Source organism: Apostichopus japonicus, chromosome 12, assembly GCF_037975245.1.
Source record: "Apostichopus japonicus isolate 1M-3 chromosome 12, ASM3797524v1, whole genome shotgun sequence".
NCBI lineage: Eukaryota > Metazoa > Echinodermata > Holothuroidea > Aspidochirotida > Stichopodidae > Apostichopus > Apostichopus japonicus.
The window spans coordinates 19,306,755-19,327,768 of record NC_092572.1 but is presented as its reverse complement, the minus strand read 5'-3'; the positions used below and the strand labels follow the sequence as shown (position 1 = coordinate 19,327,768).

At 38.0% G+C, this 21,014-nt stretch overlaps 2 protein-coding genes across 7 annotated transcripts in view; one reads left to right on the top strand and one right to left on the bottom strand.

Annotated features, from left to right (window-relative positions):
* The first annotated feature begins 609 nt into the window (after nt 1-609).
* Nucleotides 610-7,613, top strand: LOC139977253 (galactosylceramide sulfotransferase-like). 4 transcript variants are annotated; one of them, XM_071986534.1, is made up of 5 exons: nt 610-767; nt 971-1,033; nt 2,977-3,157; nt 3,287-3,630; nt 4,307-7,613. In XM_071986534.1, the coding sequence occupies exons 3-5, from the start codon at nt 3,024-3,026 to the stop codon at nt 5,077-5,079; spliced, it is 1,251 nt and encodes a 416-aa protein (XP_071842635.1). In that variant the 5' UTR covers nt 610-767; nt 971-1,033; nt 2,977-3,023; the 3' UTR covers nt 5,080-7,613. The 4 variants fall into 4 exon arrangements, with proteins under 4 accessions (XP_071842635.1, XP_071842637.1, XP_071842638.1 ...); XM_071986536.1 differs by lacking the exon at nt 610-767 and having other exon boundaries at nt 1,033-1,158; XM_071986537.1 differs by lacking the exons at nt 610-767; nt 971-1,033 and adding an exon at nt 1,165-1,470 and having other exon boundaries at nt 3,302-3,630.
* LOC139977252 (glycogen synthase kinase-3 beta-like) overlaps nt 6,752-21,014 on the bottom strand; it is a 40,225-nt gene continuing 25,962 nt past the window's right edge. For all 3 annotated transcript variants that reach the window (XM_071986532.1, XM_071986531.1, XM_071986529.1), the window contains 7 exons: nt 20,845-20,928; nt 19,452-19,562; nt 18,440-18,570; nt 17,063-17,169; nt 14,529-14,722; nt 12,399-12,585; nt 6,752-11,978 (listed from right to left, as the gene is read on the bottom strand). In XM_071986532.1, coding sequence (XP_071842633.1) covers nt 11,830-11,978; nt 12,399-12,585; nt 14,529-14,722; nt 17,063-17,169; nt 18,440-18,570; nt 19,452-19,562; nt 20,845-20,928 — 963 coding nt within the window. In that variant the 3' untranslated portion in view covers nt 6,752-11,829. The remainder of the gene's footprint in view (nt 11,979-12,398; nt 12,586-14,528; nt 14,723-17,062; nt 17,170-18,439; nt 18,571-19,451; nt 19,563-20,844; nt 20,929-21,014) is intronic.

Below are 21,014 nucleotides of genomic sequence, written 5' to 3'. Positions count from 1 at the left end.
CTATGATAGTTTGTTGATGTGACACGGCAAACATAACAGCATATATCTTGTTCAATAATTTGCCACAATAACGTATAGGGCCTACAATTTTCGTCTTCTCTTGTACATGATCTTTCGCTCACTCTGCTTCACAATGGCTTACATGACGAACAGATGATTTAATGTCGACAATTTCCGCTTTGCGGTCAGCATAAATATCACCAGAATTAGAGCCACATTTAATGTGCTATAAAAAAAACATGCTAAAGGTTGTCAAAGGTGTTAAATTTCACACTAAACACTATAAATTCAAAGGAAACTATAATAGCCTACGGTGTGCAAATATGACCTAGCTGTAAATAATCAGCTCTACAATTCTATGTTCTCATATATACGGTACTGGGGTAAGGATCTTTCTCTCACACAAAATATGTGGAAATTGCGGTCGCCATGTAAGCCCCGTACGTACACGCCCTGTAAGCGGACGTGACATCTACAGCGCGAGCCTAACCTATACTGCACTACCATACCAGGTATACGTACCAAACTACCGATAATTATATAGGATAGTAGCCTGCTTAGTAGTATCGACAATACACACGTTTTCGCGCATACCACCATGTCACCAACGTTTTAGTGATAGTGCACGTGATGATATTCCCTAGTACCATGACAGCAGCAACTAATTATACAGAATGAAGTTGAAGTAGCAGTTGGCTGAATTCATATAGTTATTATTCCGGTAATATACCACCATCACATGCTGGCACATGTACTGTACGAAATGTGTAAGTATAACGTTAGGTTATAGCTTAGCCCTAATATAAAATCATAGGCCTCGATATTGTGACGTCATGCATGGGATGTCCGGCCTGATAGGACGTGCCGTTATACCACAGGCAATATATACCTTCAATATATAGACCGTAACAAATAACCTTCACCGATTTCTTTTTATACAACCATCTTTCTTCTTTTCTTTTTTTTGCAGATGTCATTCCAACCGGAAAGTGTCCGGTGTCTGTTCTGGATGTATTGGTAACCCCCTTTATTGGTAAGACTTTGGTATAAATTGTTTGCCGATTTCGATTCAGAAATAAAAGATCTGAAGACACGCATCGGTGAGCAACTATAGCTGTACCTGAGTCCGTTTGCGTTCGTACCTATTCCATTTAGTGGGTGAGAATTCTTAAAACATATGTATATCGAACTTGACTACTGTGCGTATGCATGGATTCAGTTTTGTGTGTATTTTTGGTTTGATGTACGGATTCGTAACTACCTATCTTTTTTTTTCGCGAGAACCGTAACCATTGTATAACATGGAAGAATGTGGTTAACTGCCAACATATCTCGGTGTGTGCATTGCAGTTACCAGCACCGCGATTTGATCAGGCGGTATACAGGGTCATTTTTTACACGTCAGAATATGTTCAGCAGCGATTGTTGGCAATGGATTCTTTATATAGCGTTGTGTGATGTTTTGGTACGGTAAGTATTGTATGTATATGTATTTCAGATCCTCCTGCAAGCAGGAACTCGCGAAGAAGCCTCATTGGCTTATCAAAGCCGCAAGCTGACCAAAGTCAGTCTCTTAGATTCATATTTAACGTCCATGATTATGAATTGTTAATTGTGAACAACTCTGTATTCGATAGTATTCGATATAGGCCTAGGCCTTCTCTACGCCAAACTACTGCAAATATCAGTGGCGAATACACCAATGTGAGGGGTTGGGGGGGGGGGGGGGACGGAGCGTTCATTCAGGGCATTTCTTAAATCTGTCTGACTACATCTGATCAGCCCAATCAGAGCAAGACACATGATACAGTGTTATCGTACGGTATCCTACTGTACTTTGCAACTGCACGTGTCAGAGTAGTCTATATCTAGAATCTACAGACGACAGTTTTCCTTTCTGATAGACAACTGCGGTCAGCTGTGTTGCTCGCAAAATATATCATAGAAATTGTGATTATGATCACCCCTTATCAAATTTCAATAAGCGTTTTACTGCCAATCAAACCGTAATGATACAAACTGAGGCATTTAATTGTGTGTTTTTTTTTTAACACTTCTGAATCTGTGAAAGACTGGGATAGGATCAGAATCGGATCAATTAAGTCCCACTCGTTGCCGGGGTCTGTTTTATTTTGGACTATACCATTCGATAGTATAGATTGGCGACGAGTTTAACATTGGTAAAATGATCGGCAAAGGTCAGCTGTATTAATAATATAAATAATAATAATAATTCACTAAACTTAATACAGGTTAGGGATATGACTTAGGTGTCGTTCTCAAAAACAATATGAGAGAACGACAAAAACAACGGCTGTGTTAGACGCTACACAAATACAAAACACCCCTCTCTTAATAGTGGAATATACCAACCAGGGACACGACCCAGAACCTCTTTAGGAAAGTACCTTTGAAAACCTCTAACAATGTTTAGTATATATAAAAATGTGGGGGCCAAAACATGATGACCGTCACGATTGTCACACTTTATGTATAGGTGTAGCGAACAAATATGCACCATTAAATGCACCATTAAATTAAATGAACAACTGACACGTTTTCAAGGGAAGGTCTCGGTTTATGTCTAAAACCGTCGTATCATGAGATTCATACGCTACGAAGTCATGTGACCACATTTGAAATGTCGGCGCTTCCTATATGCACATCCTTTTTTTTTTTTTTTTTTTATATACAAACATTAGCCTACTTGATTCAAAGTTGTATTTTTATTTCTCATTATCTCTCTTTGTCCCTTCAAAACTGTATTGGCAGCATATAACACCAACTTTCGCCCGTGTTGGTATTTATAAAGTAAGGAGAAAAAAACAAAAACAATAAATCGTTAAGGCTATATGTGTAGCCTATACATATATATCATATGAAACAGTATTGTATAGGTCTATAGGCTAGGAAATTAATGCAAGTTGGGTTTTAAATATAATATGTGAAGACATTTACTGATCTTATGCTTCACAGGTTGATCACAAGTCTGCCGCTCTTGGAGTCATTTGCTTTGTTCAAGGATGATCAAGTTCATGAGGAGATTAAAGCCTTACCTTTTATTATCAACGTTTGCAAGTTTGGCAACGATCATACTTTTCATCATCTCATCGTACACATTGCAAACGAAAACGTATAGGCCTACTTCAGAGACCAGGTATTTTATATATATTTTTTTCCGTGTACTATATAAACAATGATGTCAACCTATGTTGAGGTTACAGACTATCATGTCTATTGTTCAATTGTTTAATCCTGATCAAATAAAAACATATTATTACCTCAGATTTCCAATCCGCAGAGCTGGTGTTGAAGAAATCCTGTACTACCTCAATAAATACTCGAGAGAAGGTAAAAAGAGGGCAGCCGTTAACAATCCTGTTAAAGAAGAAGAAGGTACTTGCCAACCACAGAGGAACATTGTCCTTCTGAAGACCCACAAGACCGGAAGTTCTACTCTACAGAACATTCTTTATCGTTATGGTGATCGGAATAACTTGACCTTTGCCCTACCTAGCGGCGACAACTACTTTGGTACTCCTTACCTCTTCAAGGAATCGTTTGTGATGCAATTCCCGAACATAACCCATTTCAACATTCTTGCCAATCACGCTCGTTACAACAGAAAAGGTATAAAGTTTTTAAATTATTCATGTGAAAAGAGACAAGCAATGCTTGGCTTTATAGAACGGCATTCTATTCGAACATTGTTCCAACCTCCCCACCCCTCCCCCTCCTCATCTAACCTTAGAAATAATAGTAGAAAGGAAAGTAGAATTCTTTCCTATATTAACTTTTATAATTGCCAAGACTTCTATTTTTGGCATACTTATATAAGATTTTAATTTACGGTATTTATTAAGATAGAAAGTATTAGGATGTTTATAGATAAAAGAACATTGACCTATTTTTGAACAAAAAGTATCAATGATGTTTTCATTAAAGGACACTACCATATTCGAGTTTATGTAATTAATTATTATTTTTTTATTATAACAAAACGGCACTTTCTGATTTACTAAACTTGCAATGCACACCTATAAAAAGGGAATGGGGCGGGGGGGGGGGGGAGGGTGTATTTTGAGAATTTTCACAAAATTTTGGGGAAGAGGTGCACGTCGGTGAGTCAATGATGGAAGGAACTTTCCAATGAAGATACTGATATTATAGCCTTGATTTTAAAAACACATTTCCTTAACAAATATTCGAAAGTTTTCACTTTAAACCTCTAGAATGTATTAATAATAAATCGTAAAAGTTTCTTGGATTTCCATCTTTTGTGTTTGTTATCTTATTCTTTTAACAGCATTCCTCGATGTAATGCCTGTCAATTCGTTCTACATCACATCGCTGCGTCATCCAACCACGCAGTATGAGAGTCTGTATAAGTACTACAAATTTCCTAATCGATTCCACAAAGCGATAGAAGAATTTGCCGAGAATCCCGAAAAGTATTACCTTGAAAGCCTCCACACTACAGGAAAGCAAAGAAAACAAGCTGGAGTCAATCCAATGTTATACGATTTGGGACTACAGAAGGCGGACTTGCGAAACTGGTCTAAAATACGGCAGAAAGCAATAGAAATTGAGAGGAATTTTGGACATGTGGTAATTTCTGAATATTTTGACGAATCACTGATATTGTTAAAAGAGCATCTCTGCTGGAACTTAGAAGATGTGGCCTATTTCAAACTAAATGCACGCGCCGATTATGAGGTAACTGAATTATCGGCAGAACTACAGAAAAATTTATCGATTTGGAATGCAGGCGACATGTTTCTGTATCGCCAATTTAATGAGACCTTATGGCGGAAAATAAGAGATTATGGATTAGTCAAAATGAAGACAGACGTTGAAGAACTCCATAAAATTATAGAAAAGTTAAAAGATAAATGTTTAGATGAGGGCAGTGAAACGCATTTGGTAGCTCTAAGGACAGTGGTGTTAAAACATAAAGTTAAATCGAATCTTAACCCAGAAGAGAAATATTTTTGCACTTCTTTTACTAGAAGACCTCAAGAGTATTTGAACGTTTTGAGAAAGAAAATGCGAAATTTAGCAGGAACAAAAGTCTCGTGATTACCGGTTAAATGTATTGCCGCGATAGGCTGCTGTTTAAGAAAAAGCCACTCAGGAAAGCCTAAAGGATAAATCCTAAACATAACCCCCGATAGTATGTTTACTTCCACTGTGGGCATATCTTTGGTATTTGAGTAGTTACAAATCACATGGATAATTGACCAAACTATATCAACTATTGTCGGAGAAAAATGAATACCCAAGGATATCTGAATTGAAGAGCTTAGATCCACATGCACTGCAACAAGTTTTGGTCCATTCCAAAAAAAAAAAAAAAATTGTTTATAGAACATGAATTGAAAACAAATCACATTTTGCGTTTGTAATATTTCTTGAATTTTATTGACAAAATGCAAGATATCTTCGGACAAAACCGTTGGTTGGTCTGATTCAACATGGGTAAGAATATATTACAACATTTAATTTATAACACACCAACATTCACCATTCAGAACACTGCTCACCCTCTTATGGTAAATGGAATCTTCCTGAAGAAAAAAAATTTATACAAAATACAGGAAGAGACCACTTATATAGGGTAAAGAATGCCCTATTTTCATAAGTCACTGTTTGATATGCAAATGAGTTGCTTATCACAAGAATACTTTGAAAATCGAACGGACCTCTCTTAAGACTTAAAAGTTACTAGAACAATTTTTTTTTTTAAATATCTAAACCTGTGACCAAAGTTTAACTCTATGTTTCTGCTATCAAAGAATATATGAACACACCAACCTGATTGCTAAAAACAAAGATATAAAGTAAGTGAACAAGAAAAAAGCCCCTAAAATATTATACTTAAAAAATATGAAATAAGACATGAGATTCTTGACTTATGGGTGCTACCATTCTTGGAAAGGTTACGATAAAATTCAGTAGATAAGAATTTTAAAATGAGAAAACAGTATTCACCCCAAACATTGAATTAACAAAAAAAGGTTAATAAAAAAATAATCAAAATATCATAAAACATGAAGGGAGAAAACGGAATTAATTTTACTTATCTTGGTGTTAAGGCAAGTCAAGAAACACAAAACACTGATGCTAAAATGGGAAACAATTTTTAACTTATAATGGGAGGAATTCGTTACATTTTGTTAACAACCCAAACTGACAAGTGGATACTTTATTCAGGCATCTGTTGAACAAAGTACGAATCTAGGAAGCGCTTAACTGCGCAAAGAATTTCACATTTCAAAGAATGAATTTGGAGACAAAAGCCTGTCAGAACATTGGAAAAACTAATAGCCAAAAATTATGTTCAGGATAAAACATAAAATTCTACATCAGTTTTAGTCGTATTCTTAGCGGATAGTTTTTAACGGTTGATATTGTGTGTGATAAGACACTAACGTGAATCTTTGGGGGAGGGGGGGGTGGTGGTGGAGGGCGAGGGGAAGCTTTAAAAGTCACAATCTTTTGATTTTTAATCTGGGGTGAATACTGTCGGTAACTTAAGCCAGCTCAAACCCAATATCCCTTCACAAGACATTATGTATACATTTCCCAGATTAACAAAAAATTAGCACATTGGTAGCAATATGCATCTTTGCAAATACTTCGATTACACCTTACTTTTAATTCTATTTATTAACTATCTGTACAGAACATTAAAGAGAAATTTGACCAAATCTGAATGGGGCTGTCATCTTAAAGTTATGGTTAGACTGTGAAAAAAAAAAAACCTTTTAACTAATAGACAGTCAAAAATGTTATTTGCACAAACTTGATACCAAATCGACATGTGGCAATAGTAGAGGCACCCTAGACTATCACAGCAGTGAAAATCCATGTATTCCCACGTTGAAAATTGACAACTGCTCGAAGATACAAAATGCAACATTTCTAACTACTCTAATATCTCATATATCTCCATGCCAACCAGTCTGAGCAAAACACCAAACTGGGAAATAGCCCAAAAAATAATAATAAAATGCTTAGACTCCAAAGTCCATACACTGCTTTGCAACTGCACATGGGAGAGGGGGAAGTTACACACTAACTTTTGTCCCCTACACAGGGGGACCAGGGATAAAACAATATGAGGAAGAGCACTATGGAAATTATACACAAAAACACCATCATACTGTCGGGACTTTTAAAATCTGATTTGTCAAACTATTTATTCAAAGACAGAAAGAAAGAGAGAAGAAAAGAAGAAGTAACCTTGTTTCAAAACATCTCAGACCTCCTTGCAAGAAAGCAAATGGTTGAAAAGTGTATCAAATCGTATTTGGTATGGATGAAAAATAATTGATTCTTCATCAAAATAGTAGCAACAAAGATTGAAATATTTCAACTGAATTTCATCTCTTTCCTTCATTTCATTAAAAGGTACAGGTTTCAGTCAGTGAGAAGATAGGTTTTTGTTGTTGTTGTTGTGTACAATCAATGTAATACTTTGGGAAAATTAAAATTTTTAAAAGCTGCAAATAAAATGGATTCTTGATAGAGACGTTATTGAAGCTTTACAAGTTTTGAAACTGGAGTCCATGCCACAACATTTAAAAAAAAAAAAAAATGTGACATTTCATTCTAAAGCAATGTTTTCTCCCAAAATGCAACGTTTATCATCACAATGCAATAATCGAACACCCTACCTTCATTCATGATGCCCCCTCCCCCCCCCATTCAGCTTTTCCTCGTGCAACGTATTATTTCAACATCCGTCTAGCCTTCCCCACAAGGCGACATACGCCTTCTGTCCATGCAGATAATCACAGTCGAAATGCACAAGCCACACTCCCAATGCAAAAGGTTTTCTCCATAAGAATAAACAGACACAACTTCCAAAGTCCACTGGAATCTTCTTCATAATCTAACCTTCCAAAAAGAATTATGTATTTGCTGCCACTTAATGATGCAAACCCATACACACAACTGCAAGAACCATGCTAACGTTTCGTCGACAGGTTATCTACACCCGGTTTTCCTTTGATGTTGATTCTTGCACATCTCTGACCGGCATCGTTCTATCCCAAATTCTCAAAGAGAGGCAGCGACAGGGTAAAAGGCATCAGGCCACGAGGGAGGAGATTTTAAATTTAACAATGTGTGCATGCTCATTAGATGGAAGTAAAGACGATTGACGAGAGGATAAGAGTGAGGACCCTTAAAATCTGTTAGTCTGCTGCTGTTATGTCTGTATCATCATCTTTGCACCCTCAACCCCCCATCCCCCTCACACCCTCTCCCATTAATAGACAGAGCATATCAATTTGGTATGCATAATGACCAGTGAAACACAATCATATAAAATACTGAAATGGTCCATGGATGACTCAGGACAACTTTACAATTAGTGTGGTATGTTACTCAGATTCCCAATAACAAAGGAGTTCCATTGTTCTTTCTCTCCACCCTACCCACCCTCCAGCCCCCCTTTCCACAGAATACCCTACTGACCAGGTTATTGTTACTGTCTGTATCTTCATTCACTACGTTGTTATTCAATCTTGAGTATATCGATAAGAATAATAGAGACACAATAGTAGAAACACAAATCTAGATTATCTAAGTCATGCTATGTTGAAAAAGAAACATCATTTATTCCAAGAGGGAGCCAATTCTAGAAGGGTATGCTCTCCCCCAACAGCTTCCCCACATCCCCCCTACCCCCTTTCCCTCATTTTCCTCCCTACCCATTTTTAGCAGCTCTGGAGATAGTTAAGAAGCAAGACATATTTTCACCTAGTTTAATGACAGTTACTTTATACCCATCTGGCCATGAACCCCTACACTATATAATGTACTTCAACTTAAACAGACTGCATTTATTAAGTGAATTTAGTAAATCAATAAAGTGAATCTTGCTAGGAATTTGAGGTTGTATATAGGTTGCATCGTTGTTCTTCGAGGAGGGATGTGAAAATATACCGCAGAACGTTCACCAACAGAGTAAATCCACTGACTTCCAGATCAAAAATGTACTCTTAGAATCAATGAAGCCATCTAAAATGTTACTTTGACACCAGAATCATTCAAAATCACGCCAGTCTCAAAGTCCAGTCGTTTTGACCGAAGATTCTCGCTGACGAATTAATTATCTCAATCCAACTTTTAAAAAAAAAAAAAAAAAATTTAAATAAAATCTTGACAAAATACCACCGACCAGGTTTTTTCTCACAGGAACTTGTTAAGCTATTCCACACAAAAAGTGTCATTTTTTTTCCTCACACCAATACCACCCTATTCACCGAGATAGCACTGCCAATTTTACCACGAGAGATGTCAAAAATAAAGAAAAACGGTCACTAATGATGAGACGACTAACTGTAACATTCTATCACTGGGATTATATTCGAAACCAGGAAGCAAACATGCAAAATGTAAAACAATGCAATCTTAGGACAATTGTTATTGTGGCAAAAATGATTTCAAGACAATTCAAGCGAATGAATCCTTGCAGCAGCAGTGGTTGCCGCAGTGGAAGGAAACCCCTGTTGCCTTAAAAAAAAAAAAAAAAAAAAAAAAAATCCATTACGATAAGCTAATGGGGCAGAACTCACTCCATCGGATTAAAACTTTACTCCGTGTTACCATGACGACGCAATTTGTTAGTTTTTTTGCAAACACAGAGTGCCGGTTCCATCTCATATGAAAAGAAAACAAAACCAGTAGATTTAAAAAATATTCAAGTCTACACCAAAAAAAAAGACAAAAAAAAGAATGAAGAGAATTATACCTTACTAAATAACATACTTTTGATGCATCAGCCTTTGTCTCGAAATAAAAGCAAATATTACAAGATCGACGATAAAATGACCACTGGCGGGGGTGGTGATAAGGTCACACCCCTCTCATTTACAATAGTACAACCCGATAAGATCACTTCGTTAGGAGGGGCGGATAACACCCCTTCCGCATACCGTCCTCTCTATTCGAGTACGCATTAAAAATATTTCTCATTTACAACATTTTTTTTCTCCTTTCTAGAATTACTTTACAATACTGGTTTCAATTCTACAGCTAATCCGAAAAAAAAAAAAAGAGATCATTACTACATATTTTTATTCTTTTCCTGCTTCAAACGGAGCTGAATGAAACGTCTTAATTCCTGACGACTAAAATGTCAGGATCGAATTTGCATACATGAATATTCAATCGACCATAGCGTGAAACGTACTAGAACCGTACGCATAGAGACCAAGTCGTAACATGCCGTGGCCTTAGCCTACTAAATATTTGAGTTAAAATTAAGCAAGTTAGGTGGGTGGGTAGGGGGGGGGTCCACCATTGTTGTTATCCCTCTCTCTATCTGTGAGCACAAACCTGACATGGCAATTGAAGTGGCAAAACTTGGGTAATGTAAGTCATTTCCAGGGTGTATTCTCAAAATTCATTCCAGCGGGGTCATTGCAAGTTGACCCACTTTATTTAACCATAGCTCAAAATGTTGAATAAGGTAGCCATTCATTTCTAAAGCTGTTGTTGCAATCCTGAAAAAACAAGGCCCACATATGCCTAGCCAAGCGGGGGGGGGGGGGAGGGGGGACTTTAAGCGTCTTCTTTGTAACTCTCCTTACTGGGACTGTGTGTATAGACATTAGAGAGAGAAAGTTGTTCATCCAGAGTGTAAATTCAACTTTCCTGTTAAGAAGGTCACTTTTAGTCAACCCACTTCTAAAAGACACACAACCAAGAAACTGTATATTTAATGATGTAATGTATCTATGTTTTTCTTCAAAAAAAAATTTCAGAGACTGGTTTAAGATTGAAGATTTGTTCAGGCTGTGAAAACCATCACATGAGGAGATTTAATCAAAGCATTCCGGGATATGAACATCTTCTTTTTTCCCTTTCTGAGAGAGAAAAACCTTCTTGAGAAGCAGCACTTTTTACACTAAGATACAAACTGAATTAATGAATTTGCGCAGTATTGAGGTTGACAAGTGCAAGATTTTCTTCACAGTTTTACAAAGCTAGTATATGTGCTGAACTGAATAGAAAGCTTTGAGTATATATGAAAACAAACTTTATCCAGGGTGTGATTACAGTCTCTATATGCCTTCCTCCCATCCACCCCCCTCCTTTATGGAGGGAGTGGGGTGGGGAGAGGGGGCAACATTTGTCCAAGATTTGCTACATGTTGATAATGAGATCACTACCACCAACTGAACCCTCCTAATAAAGGGTTAGGGGTGTAACTTGGAGGTAACAATATGTCATCCAATTATTTTTTTTTATTTTTTATTTTCGTTCTTTTTTGTGACTATTTTTTTCTCTTTAGGTGATGGTGTAGGCTACCGTAAATCCTAGGACAATTTTGAAAAACCTCAGGATTATTAAATTAATCTATGCCACAGTACGGTGCTACCGTACGATCGTAAAAAAAACAAAAGGATTCATTGTTTCTTCAATTTTGAAAGGAGAGAGAGAGAGAGAGGAAAACAAAAAAAATCTTCAGAGTAGAAAGAATGTAGTTGGATTAGTAATCATGGATTATTTAACAGCTATACAATATGTTGACTCGTGTGTTTACAGTGAATAAAAAACGGGGAAAAAAGAAGAAAAAAAGTTGAGAAAAAAAAAGTTGAGAACAAACAAAACTATTTGTACATGTAAATCAGCTACTTGACTGTTTGGGAGGAAAGAAGATGAAGCAACCGGAAGGGTTTTTGCTGTTTTTCATTTTATCTCTTTCCTCCTGAAGTGGGACTGGGAAGCAGAAGGGGAGACATTGTTGTGTTGAGATCTGAGGTAATCATTTCACCACCAATCACTTTTTTCAGTCCATTGTATGTACCCTCCTCAGTTGGCCCCGCCTGCTGCGCCGTTCGGAGACGAACCACCGTTGTTCCCTGATTTTTCTGTGGAGGTTTGACTAGCTGTTGGAGGAGTGTCCTCTCGGGCTGAGCTTGGAACCAGGATGTTGTTCAGGGAAGGCTGTATCGACAACTCTGCAAATAGAGAGAGGGGGACAGAGAGGATTTAGACACACCTCGGTAGATTTATAATTCTAAGTGTCGTTCCTTAGCCACGATCTCTTTCTGAAGGCCAAAAACCGGTCATGCCGAGCGAAGAAAACTTTGCTTATAGGTGACAACTTTGAGATGTGATGTGAGGACACAAGATAAACAATGTACCATGAGGTTTAAAGGGAAGGTGTCTATCAAAGGGAATAAAGGGTGTTGTCTACCGACAGAAGGGTGATGGTAGTAAAAGAGAACGAGCAGATTAGAGTCCTCTCTAACTGGAGTTGCAATCGCTCTTTAACTCATTCTCATCTTCATCAGCTGGAGACGGAATTTTAACCGGGGGTTTCGAACTTGGCAGTTTGCGGCAGAGGAAAAAAGATTTGATCAAGTTTTACTACTCACCCTCTGAAGTGAAGTTGAATAATGGCGGCAAAGGCCTGTGGTTCGGTAACACTGTAGTAGGCTGCCTCAGTTCGTCAAAGAAATTGTGTGCACAAGCATGTAAGGGAGAGATTCTAGTCTTAGGCGTGTACTGTAGTAACCTACTGCACAAGTCTATTGAATCAGCCGGAGTTCTCGGCCTGAAGACCTGAGGGGTGAAGATGAAAACCTTAATGAATAATATGAATAAAATGGAAGTAACATTTCTTTACCAGGTAAAAAACCGTCCTTACTCTATGAAAGTAGATCTTAGTAAGTGGTCTCTGATGTCCCCATGGCATTTTTTTAATTTAATTTTCTTATCAAAGTATCACTGTCCATTTATCTTTCATGTGATACATTTGGTATGCTAACATCGTTTCGTCATCATCCTCCGATATCACTGACTCTGCCATCGCCGAGAGGAATTTGCAAAATTTGACAAAGGTTTTATGAAATTCATATCTCTATGATGCAAAATGATGAACTGAAGTAAGCCATCTGTACATCCAGATAACGCCTGTTGTCTTTGTCAAACAATGAGCTTCGGGTCCGAATATCCATTTAAGTGAACAACACATGTTTTGTAGATGAAAACAACACATCTTCATTAGGTAGAAGTCGCAGGAGGTTTATGGGAGTTTGCAACTGTGTTAACTGGACACCTACTGTACTCCCAACACTGTTGTTAGTTTCAGTATATATGGTAAAGTTAAACTAAACTGTCATTTATTACATACACAATTTTTATGTACTGATGCTCTGTGTAATATGGACACCAACCTCAAATGTCATAAGCTGGGGTGGTTGGGTGGGGAGGGAAGGGGAATATTTTAGCGTGACTCTTTATTCAAAAGTTCTTTCTTTTTCCTGTCCTGTTTTGAAGTGTTAACTTGATTAGTTCAAAAATTGACTGTAATATCAACATTAGTAATAGCTTGGGATCACCTACATAGCCCATTCCAGCATTACATATCCGCCCTCCCCCCCCCACCCTAAACACACACAGCCATGTAAGCACACAATAGGAATCTCTAAATGCACTACTCATATTCAGTAATGTCTTATTACCTCTATGGTGGGATTTATCCCTTCATTGCACAATAACAATCTGCATACTCCTGATCTTAACTTTGATAAAACTTTCTGTACAAGTCACACACTTTAGCAACTACCCTCCATTCTGTACACAGCGGCAATATACGTCAAGAATTAAAGGCTCTGTTGGACTACCGAGCCAGAAGGCAAAGGCTCAATTGCAATGTCAACAAGTTGCAAGAGTCATGTAAATATATGAATTAAACTTATTCCATCAAACTTGACTCTCTGTTCAATAAACAAGAAAAAAATCAATCCTTATCACCTCTGTCAGGGAACTGAGTAACCATTTCTGTTGGATGACATTTACATAACTTCCTGTATCTATTGTTCTCTGACGGATAAAGTTCCCTATTGTCTTCCCTTCATTATTAATAGTTACCCTCACATTGACTACTAGATATCTGCCTGTTAACAACGGTTTGTTTAGCCCTGTATCTGATCAAATGAAAACAAAGCACAAGGCAGTTTCTATTTGACTTTTTCATCATAATTAGACGATCTTTTAGAAACGCTTGCTTTTTTTAATCTAGGCTATTTTTAGTCCCAATGGAATTCTACCAAATGTTTACAAGCCGTAGATTATATAGCCATGTTGACACTACATGTGCTCATAAAGATGATAACCTTTGGCAGCTTCGTTGTGAAACAAGACCCATCTCTGCAGTAATCTTCAACCTGGCTTAACCAATTTGATATAATTCCTTGATTCATTCTAATCATTTCGTGCTTAAACCTGCCCTGTTTAATTTACCTAGTCCTGTGGTAATTTATATTCATCATCATCACCACCACCATCATAATCATCATCATCATCATAATCAATATAATGTCCCCTTGCCCATGAAGCCGACATACAGTGCATCAAAAATGTTCCCAACTTCATTCAACAACATTTCCCCTTCTCCCAATCTCCTGCACCCCCACCCCCCCAAAAAAAAAACGAAAAACAGACAAACCAACAGACCAAAACAAGAGATCATTGTACCAATAAAGATTGATATTTTATATTACCTTGTTCCATGGATGTGGCCTGATCTGGGGAAATTTGAACTCTGTGTAATTACGGTTCATTTCGTAGATCTGCTCCCGGGTGGGGGTTCCCAGTACCTTGATTATTTCTACCAGCTGGTCCACACCACTATCCCCTGGAAAGATTGGCTGGCCTAACAGTAGCTCAGCCAGCACACAGCCAGCGGACCAAATATCTGTCAGAGATGATGAAAAGGTAAGCAAAAGATTGATGACCCATTCTTGAGTGGTGAAATTTGCAGCATTTCCATTAATAACCTCCAAGTACTACTACATACCTGATCTCTATAATGGAACAGAGATATGTCACGTATCCGGTAATGCATAGCAAAATGGTTTGGAAGATATACCAAGCTGCCGTAAAACAAGTGCAAAGAGATTTGTACACAGGAGACGGTGGACGTTATATACTCAACAGAAAAAAATTCAGAACCTTATAAATCTGCTGGTACTGACACTTTGAAAAATCAATTATTATTCCGTGTGTATAAGGTGTCCGTGTCGAATGTTTGCAAATGACACGAGCAAATGACACGATTAAACGCTGCGTTAACTTCTGTGCTTGATCAAACAGTGACTCGTTAATTTAATCAGGCGGCTGTAACCAGAGAGATTGTTACGCTTAAAGGGTTATCATGCATGAGTAGAACGTAGCTCTTGGACAGGATCATACAAGGTCTACTCTCTATGCAATGCAAAGTGGAACAAAAGTGGGGGAGGGTGGCATGGGGAGGGTGGCATGGGGGGAAGTGGAATACTACAACGTCAAAATCAACACAAAATTTAAACTATCCTGCAACGAAGACATGTTAATTACTTAATGCAGCAGAAATGTACAGATCTATGGGGACAGCAACCATACATATCGTCTTCTTTTCAGGAGACTCTTTCAAGGGCAAAGTTACAACAACCCTTTCTGAGGGAAATTAGTCAGCTGTCTGGTACAGCATTGCAAAAAGGAACACAACTCTGGCCTACTTGCAACACCCTTTCTCTTACACTGAACATATACATACATAGTAAATGTCACAATATTATCATAAACCACATTTACAACAAACAATATAATTTCTTTGGAATTTTCTCATTGTTGATTTGGATAGTTGCCTGACACTGATCAGGAAATGCTATTCTCTGCAGAGTTGGAAGGATATCACCATATAAACCGCAGGTCATTCCTTTCACTATTCCCACGCAAAAAATGTAATTCCTTATGACGAATCGTCTGACAGGAGAACCCGTTCAACACTGCATCAGAGGTGTGCTCTCGTTTCTACTTATGCCAAACTATCTAGTACAATGTCTAGTACAATCGTATGTAAACTACCTTAAGCATTCACCACGTTGCCAAGGGTTACCCAAGCTTGCACAATCATGACAACTGTTTCCTGAGAGGAACTGCACAAAGCACTCAAAACCTCGGTAGGAGCTAACTGTTACAACGAGAGAATGCTGTTCACATTTCCTGTCTGCCTAACTTGACAGGAATCGTTGCAAATTGATCCAAGGTCAAGGGACAGAGCTTGAGGGGTTTTCCTTCAATAGCAAAGCTTTTGCTTAGCTTACACAGTGTAAACAGTTCAAATAGACCGATGTGCGTTTAGATTTTGATGTCTGATGTCAGGCAAACAATATCAGCACGAAATGTTCAATGCAACAGTAGCTTGTTGCATCAAAGCACAAGAAATGTTGAAACATTTCTTCAACAAAACAGCTATCGGTCCTCTCTCGGTGGCCTCGGACACATTCATAGTTCACTGGCTTAGGCCTAGCCATCTTTGTAAATCTATATATAAGGACAGTTATTATTACCTTTCAAGTGGTTGGGCAAATTTTCTACAAATGTGCTCATTATGAGGCTAGGCATCCCTTAACAGGCTTGCTCTAGTAACATTAAAAGTAATCTTGCAAGTTTCATATAAAGTGGAATACTGATACAAATGTAATTCTAAGAATGAAATGAAACTGATTGTTGCCCAGCATCTTTTGTTCAGGTGTCAAGCATGTGTACTAATTCACGGTGTGAGTTCTGTCGATCAACTTTAAGAATTTTCTTTTTTTCCTGGCTTCAGCAAGGTTAAACTGAACATAATGCAAGTGTGCCAGTACTTTTTTTGCCACTAGTTAGTTCTAAGTAAATAAAAACTGCCATCTGGCCTGGCCTCCTAGACAGACTGTACTGAGGGAAAGCCTACAATGAGTCAACTGGTACTTTCGCAAGGGCGGAACAACATCTTAGAAGAGACTAAAAATTCATATCTATAGGCACACAATGGAGACTCTCACACAGTGTCCATGTGAACATATCTTTACCTGCACATCTCAAAATCCTGGGAAAAGGGAAGAGGTCTCCCCTTAGATCAGTTGGAAACTGGGAAGAAATTTATGCAAATTGGCATAATTTGTAAAAGCACAATACTTTACATTACTTTGCGGCTGTCTCAAATCTTGCTTTGAGCAAAAAAATTTCTTTCTGGTTTCAAAACTGACGAGTATCGAAAGAAAAAGACTCTCACCTATATTACACGTGTAGTCTGTTGCTCCGAATATAAGTTCTGGCGCCCTGTAGTACCGGGAGCAAATGTAAGCCACATTAGGTTCTCCCTTCACCAAGAGCTTTGCACTGAGGAGAATAAGAAAGATATCAAATCCTGTTACTTCTTCTGTCGTCAATGGGTATGTGCGAACTAACGTAATAACGGCTGCCCAGTCGATTTGGGAAAGGGCCGTTTCGTCGGGCAGTTGTATTTCTGTTCGAAATTTACACCATTGTTCAGTTCGATTAAAGAAGAGATAGAAAAGTGATGGGGGGAGGGGTGAGCATTCTGAGATGAAACAACTCTTCACGTTCAGAAAATAAGGATCTTTTATAATGTGTTTCCTTTTATGACCAGTCACATATCTGGCAAAAATGAACTATACTGATAGACAAACATCTGTAATCTGTAGGAACATTTTTGTTCTGCGTGTCATATACACACACAGATATGACTGAAAAGTAGCTCCAATAAATCATTTTGGCTTCCAGATACATTCCTACAAGAAAACAGTTCCTAACCAGAAGACTTTTGTGTCGTTGTCGACCTTACTTACCATGACAGATCATCTAATGTGTACTAAACACTATTTAACAAAGACTGTCTCACATAGAGTCGTGTTCAAATGCATATTCGTGAACTCAAAACCCCCTCGACTCCGATCGGGCTACAGAGACGAGGACTAAGACAAACTGTGTGAGTGGCACACTTTAGCAGTCCATCGCCTGAGGCTGGCTGTGTTAGTAGATCCATCTCTGCACGCCTCTGTACTATCAGACGGTACAACACACTACTTGTTGTACTTACTACTTACAACTGAAGATTTATTCATGTTCACATCCAAGAGGTGCGCTGAATTTCTCCAATCTACGCAAGAGTTTTCATTCACAGACTTAATACAAATGTCTAATCAATACCACAGTGGCAGGTGCATGATCTAATAAAACACAGTGTGGCAACAATTTTTTTTTTTTAAAATCCCGAGAGAAAGTGCAAAGAGAAGAGCTCTGATAGCTGGCTCTACAGGTACTGTACATAAAAAAGAGAGGTTCATTTTGTATCTTACATCTTTTCCATTTTATGAATTTTATCTGTGTTCTCTAGTCAAATAGTGAATCAGCTATGAAAATTCAAGGCTACAAGTCTAACTATCTCTCTTTACGTGAAAATGGTTGGCATATCAGGGGTAGTGACCTGCCTTGTTGGGGAGGGGTAAGAGAGCAGACGAGTATGAGAGCTAAAGTTCACAGGATCGAGGTGTTCTGTCTCGCAGGCGCTTGCTGTTTAAAACGTCCGACTCCGATTGGAATCAAGGGGAAGAAAAGAAAAGAACTCATCGAAAGGGAAGCAGCTTACCTTCCAAAATCGCATAATTTAAGTACCCCCGTCTCAGGATCTAAGAGAAGATTCTGTGGCTTGATATCCCGATGACAGATGCCTAATGAGTGAATGTAGGCTAGACTACGGAATAACTGGTACATGTATAACTGCAAGAAAAACCGGGACGAAGAGACGAGTGTTAGTGACGAAGAGGAAGCCAGGGAGGCCCACAAAACAAAAAAAAGAGGAAAAAATGGGGGGGGGGGGTTCTCACGATCTACAAGGGTGTGATGTAGGCCTTATTTATGGAAACAAGTAAGATTTTTACCATGTATACCTGATTGATTAACTAGAAATTCTAGACGAGAGACACGCTTGTCTTCTTCACTTCAGGGATGTAAATTTATGCAGGCTACATTAAAAGACTGAGTACAGAACACCTGGTGTCAGGTAATTGGATGAACAAAAACCACTGGTTTACTATAAATCTTTCTACAAGGAATGTACGGCTAGGCTGAACTGAATAAACATGCAAAAACAAGAGTGAAGCCAAGAAAATCTCCAGAAATGCCACTACGCTATCTATATCACCACAGAGATGTACGGCTCATGGATATACACTGAATTTATAATACCAATTGCTTGATACTGGCTGCAGCATATATGATGATGTGCTTCAGTGGCATGCATACATGTATCAAAAAAATATAAATATATCAAAAGTTCTCAATATTTATCACATGACTTAGAATTTCCAGCATTTCTTTGCAATTCCACAGTGCTCTTAACGTGTTGCACTATTCTTTTCTATCAAAGCAAACATAAGACTTGTCTGTGTAGCAAGAATGAAAACCAGGGTGGTTGTACTTTAACCATGACTGTGCTCATAATCACAGCTCAGTGGTTCTGGTTGACATGACTTCAACAATGCACTTTGTCACAATAAAGTGCAAAACATGGGAAGGTTCTTATCTTAAATATCTGAATTCTTCAACGGTGTCTGGATTCAGAGGGCTACGGTTTAATTATCAACGTCGTTCATACATACCTTGACATAAAGAATTGGTATTGTTTGTTTACTCTTATTGTAATGTCGGGCTACTCTGTACACTGTTTCTGGGATGAATTCCAATACTAGGTTTAAATAAACTTCATCTTTCTGTAAATGCAAACGATATATAAAAACCAAGATTAAAACATAAATCTCACCATTGGTACCACCATCCAAGAAAAAACATGCAAATAATGTTAAAGACCTACCAAGCTCCAAAAGTCTTGGATTATAAGATCTACAGTATGCATCAAAAGTACCCATTTTTAATTATTTCACTGTTATAAAATTGCCTGGTTTGGGTATAATTTACCGACCCCTTACTGTACCTGTCTCCATACACTGTACCACTTGAACTGTAACATGTACCAATTTAAACATGTAAACCAGCAGATTTCAGTCCATTTCCAGTAATAAAACTGATATCTTCAGAATACTGCAAGGTGCGCATCAGGGAAATGTTTTTTAATATGTCCCCTATTTTGTCAAGCTATTTAAATGAAATAAAATTCACTAACTGGCTTATGAATCTTGAATTTGAGAAATTCACATTTGTGATGTTCTCTTGTGACCATTGACAGACTAAACATTGTTCTGTTGTTACCACTGGTGTACACATTAAGAGAGCACCTTGTACACCGGCTGTACATGTATACATGGACGTATCCGTAGGTTTCATAATCCAGCATTCAGTTTTCATCTACTCTCCAATAATACAGCCTTCTACTATTTGAATCAAAAGCCAACATTTGATACTACTAATGATGTGGGGGGCCACAGCATGAGTATGACCTACACCTTCTAATACACAAAGACATTTCATCTCAGCTGATGGCTGCAGCACTACACTGCCCAGCCTAGTACAACTTGACCTAAATACTTTTGATGAAGACAAACCCTTTTTGAAATCCTTTAGACCTGCCACCAACTCCTAAACCAAAACCGCTGGACAGCAGAATTGACCTGTTTCAATTAACATACAATCGTTACTCTGATTGCATATATAGTACGGTAGTCCAGCGAGAGAGAGTGGACTCCACAGATGCTTTGTCTTGTTTTAAATGAAAAAAAGCTAATTGAGTTAACGGTGAAATAGGGCATTAAGCCTTTGAACAACATATTGAACAGCTTGGGTAAATATGTCTATACATATAGATATGTGCATTGCGCAACAGACCCACCCGTATTGTATTATCATGTAATGATGGGTGTGCAATTTTAACAAAAGCGTAATACAACAGAGGGTAAAACACTGTACAGATAATGCTGTTAATATTGAAACTCTGTCCAAGGACTTGCCAGCAGAGGATGTGGAAATCCGGAGGGGGGTGGGGGGAACTGAGTATAACAAAAGCAGTAAATGATCGAGTCAAAATGTTGAGTATCTCACCTTGTCTCCACTGGAATAGAAGAAATACTTCAACTGTACAATGTTGCTATGATCTAATCTTCTCATAATTTGTAATTCTCGGTTCTGTTACGCAAAGAAAAAAAATATGGAAGATGGAAATATGCGTCAGCTGTAACTGGTTCTTCCAACATGAAATGCATCTCGATAAA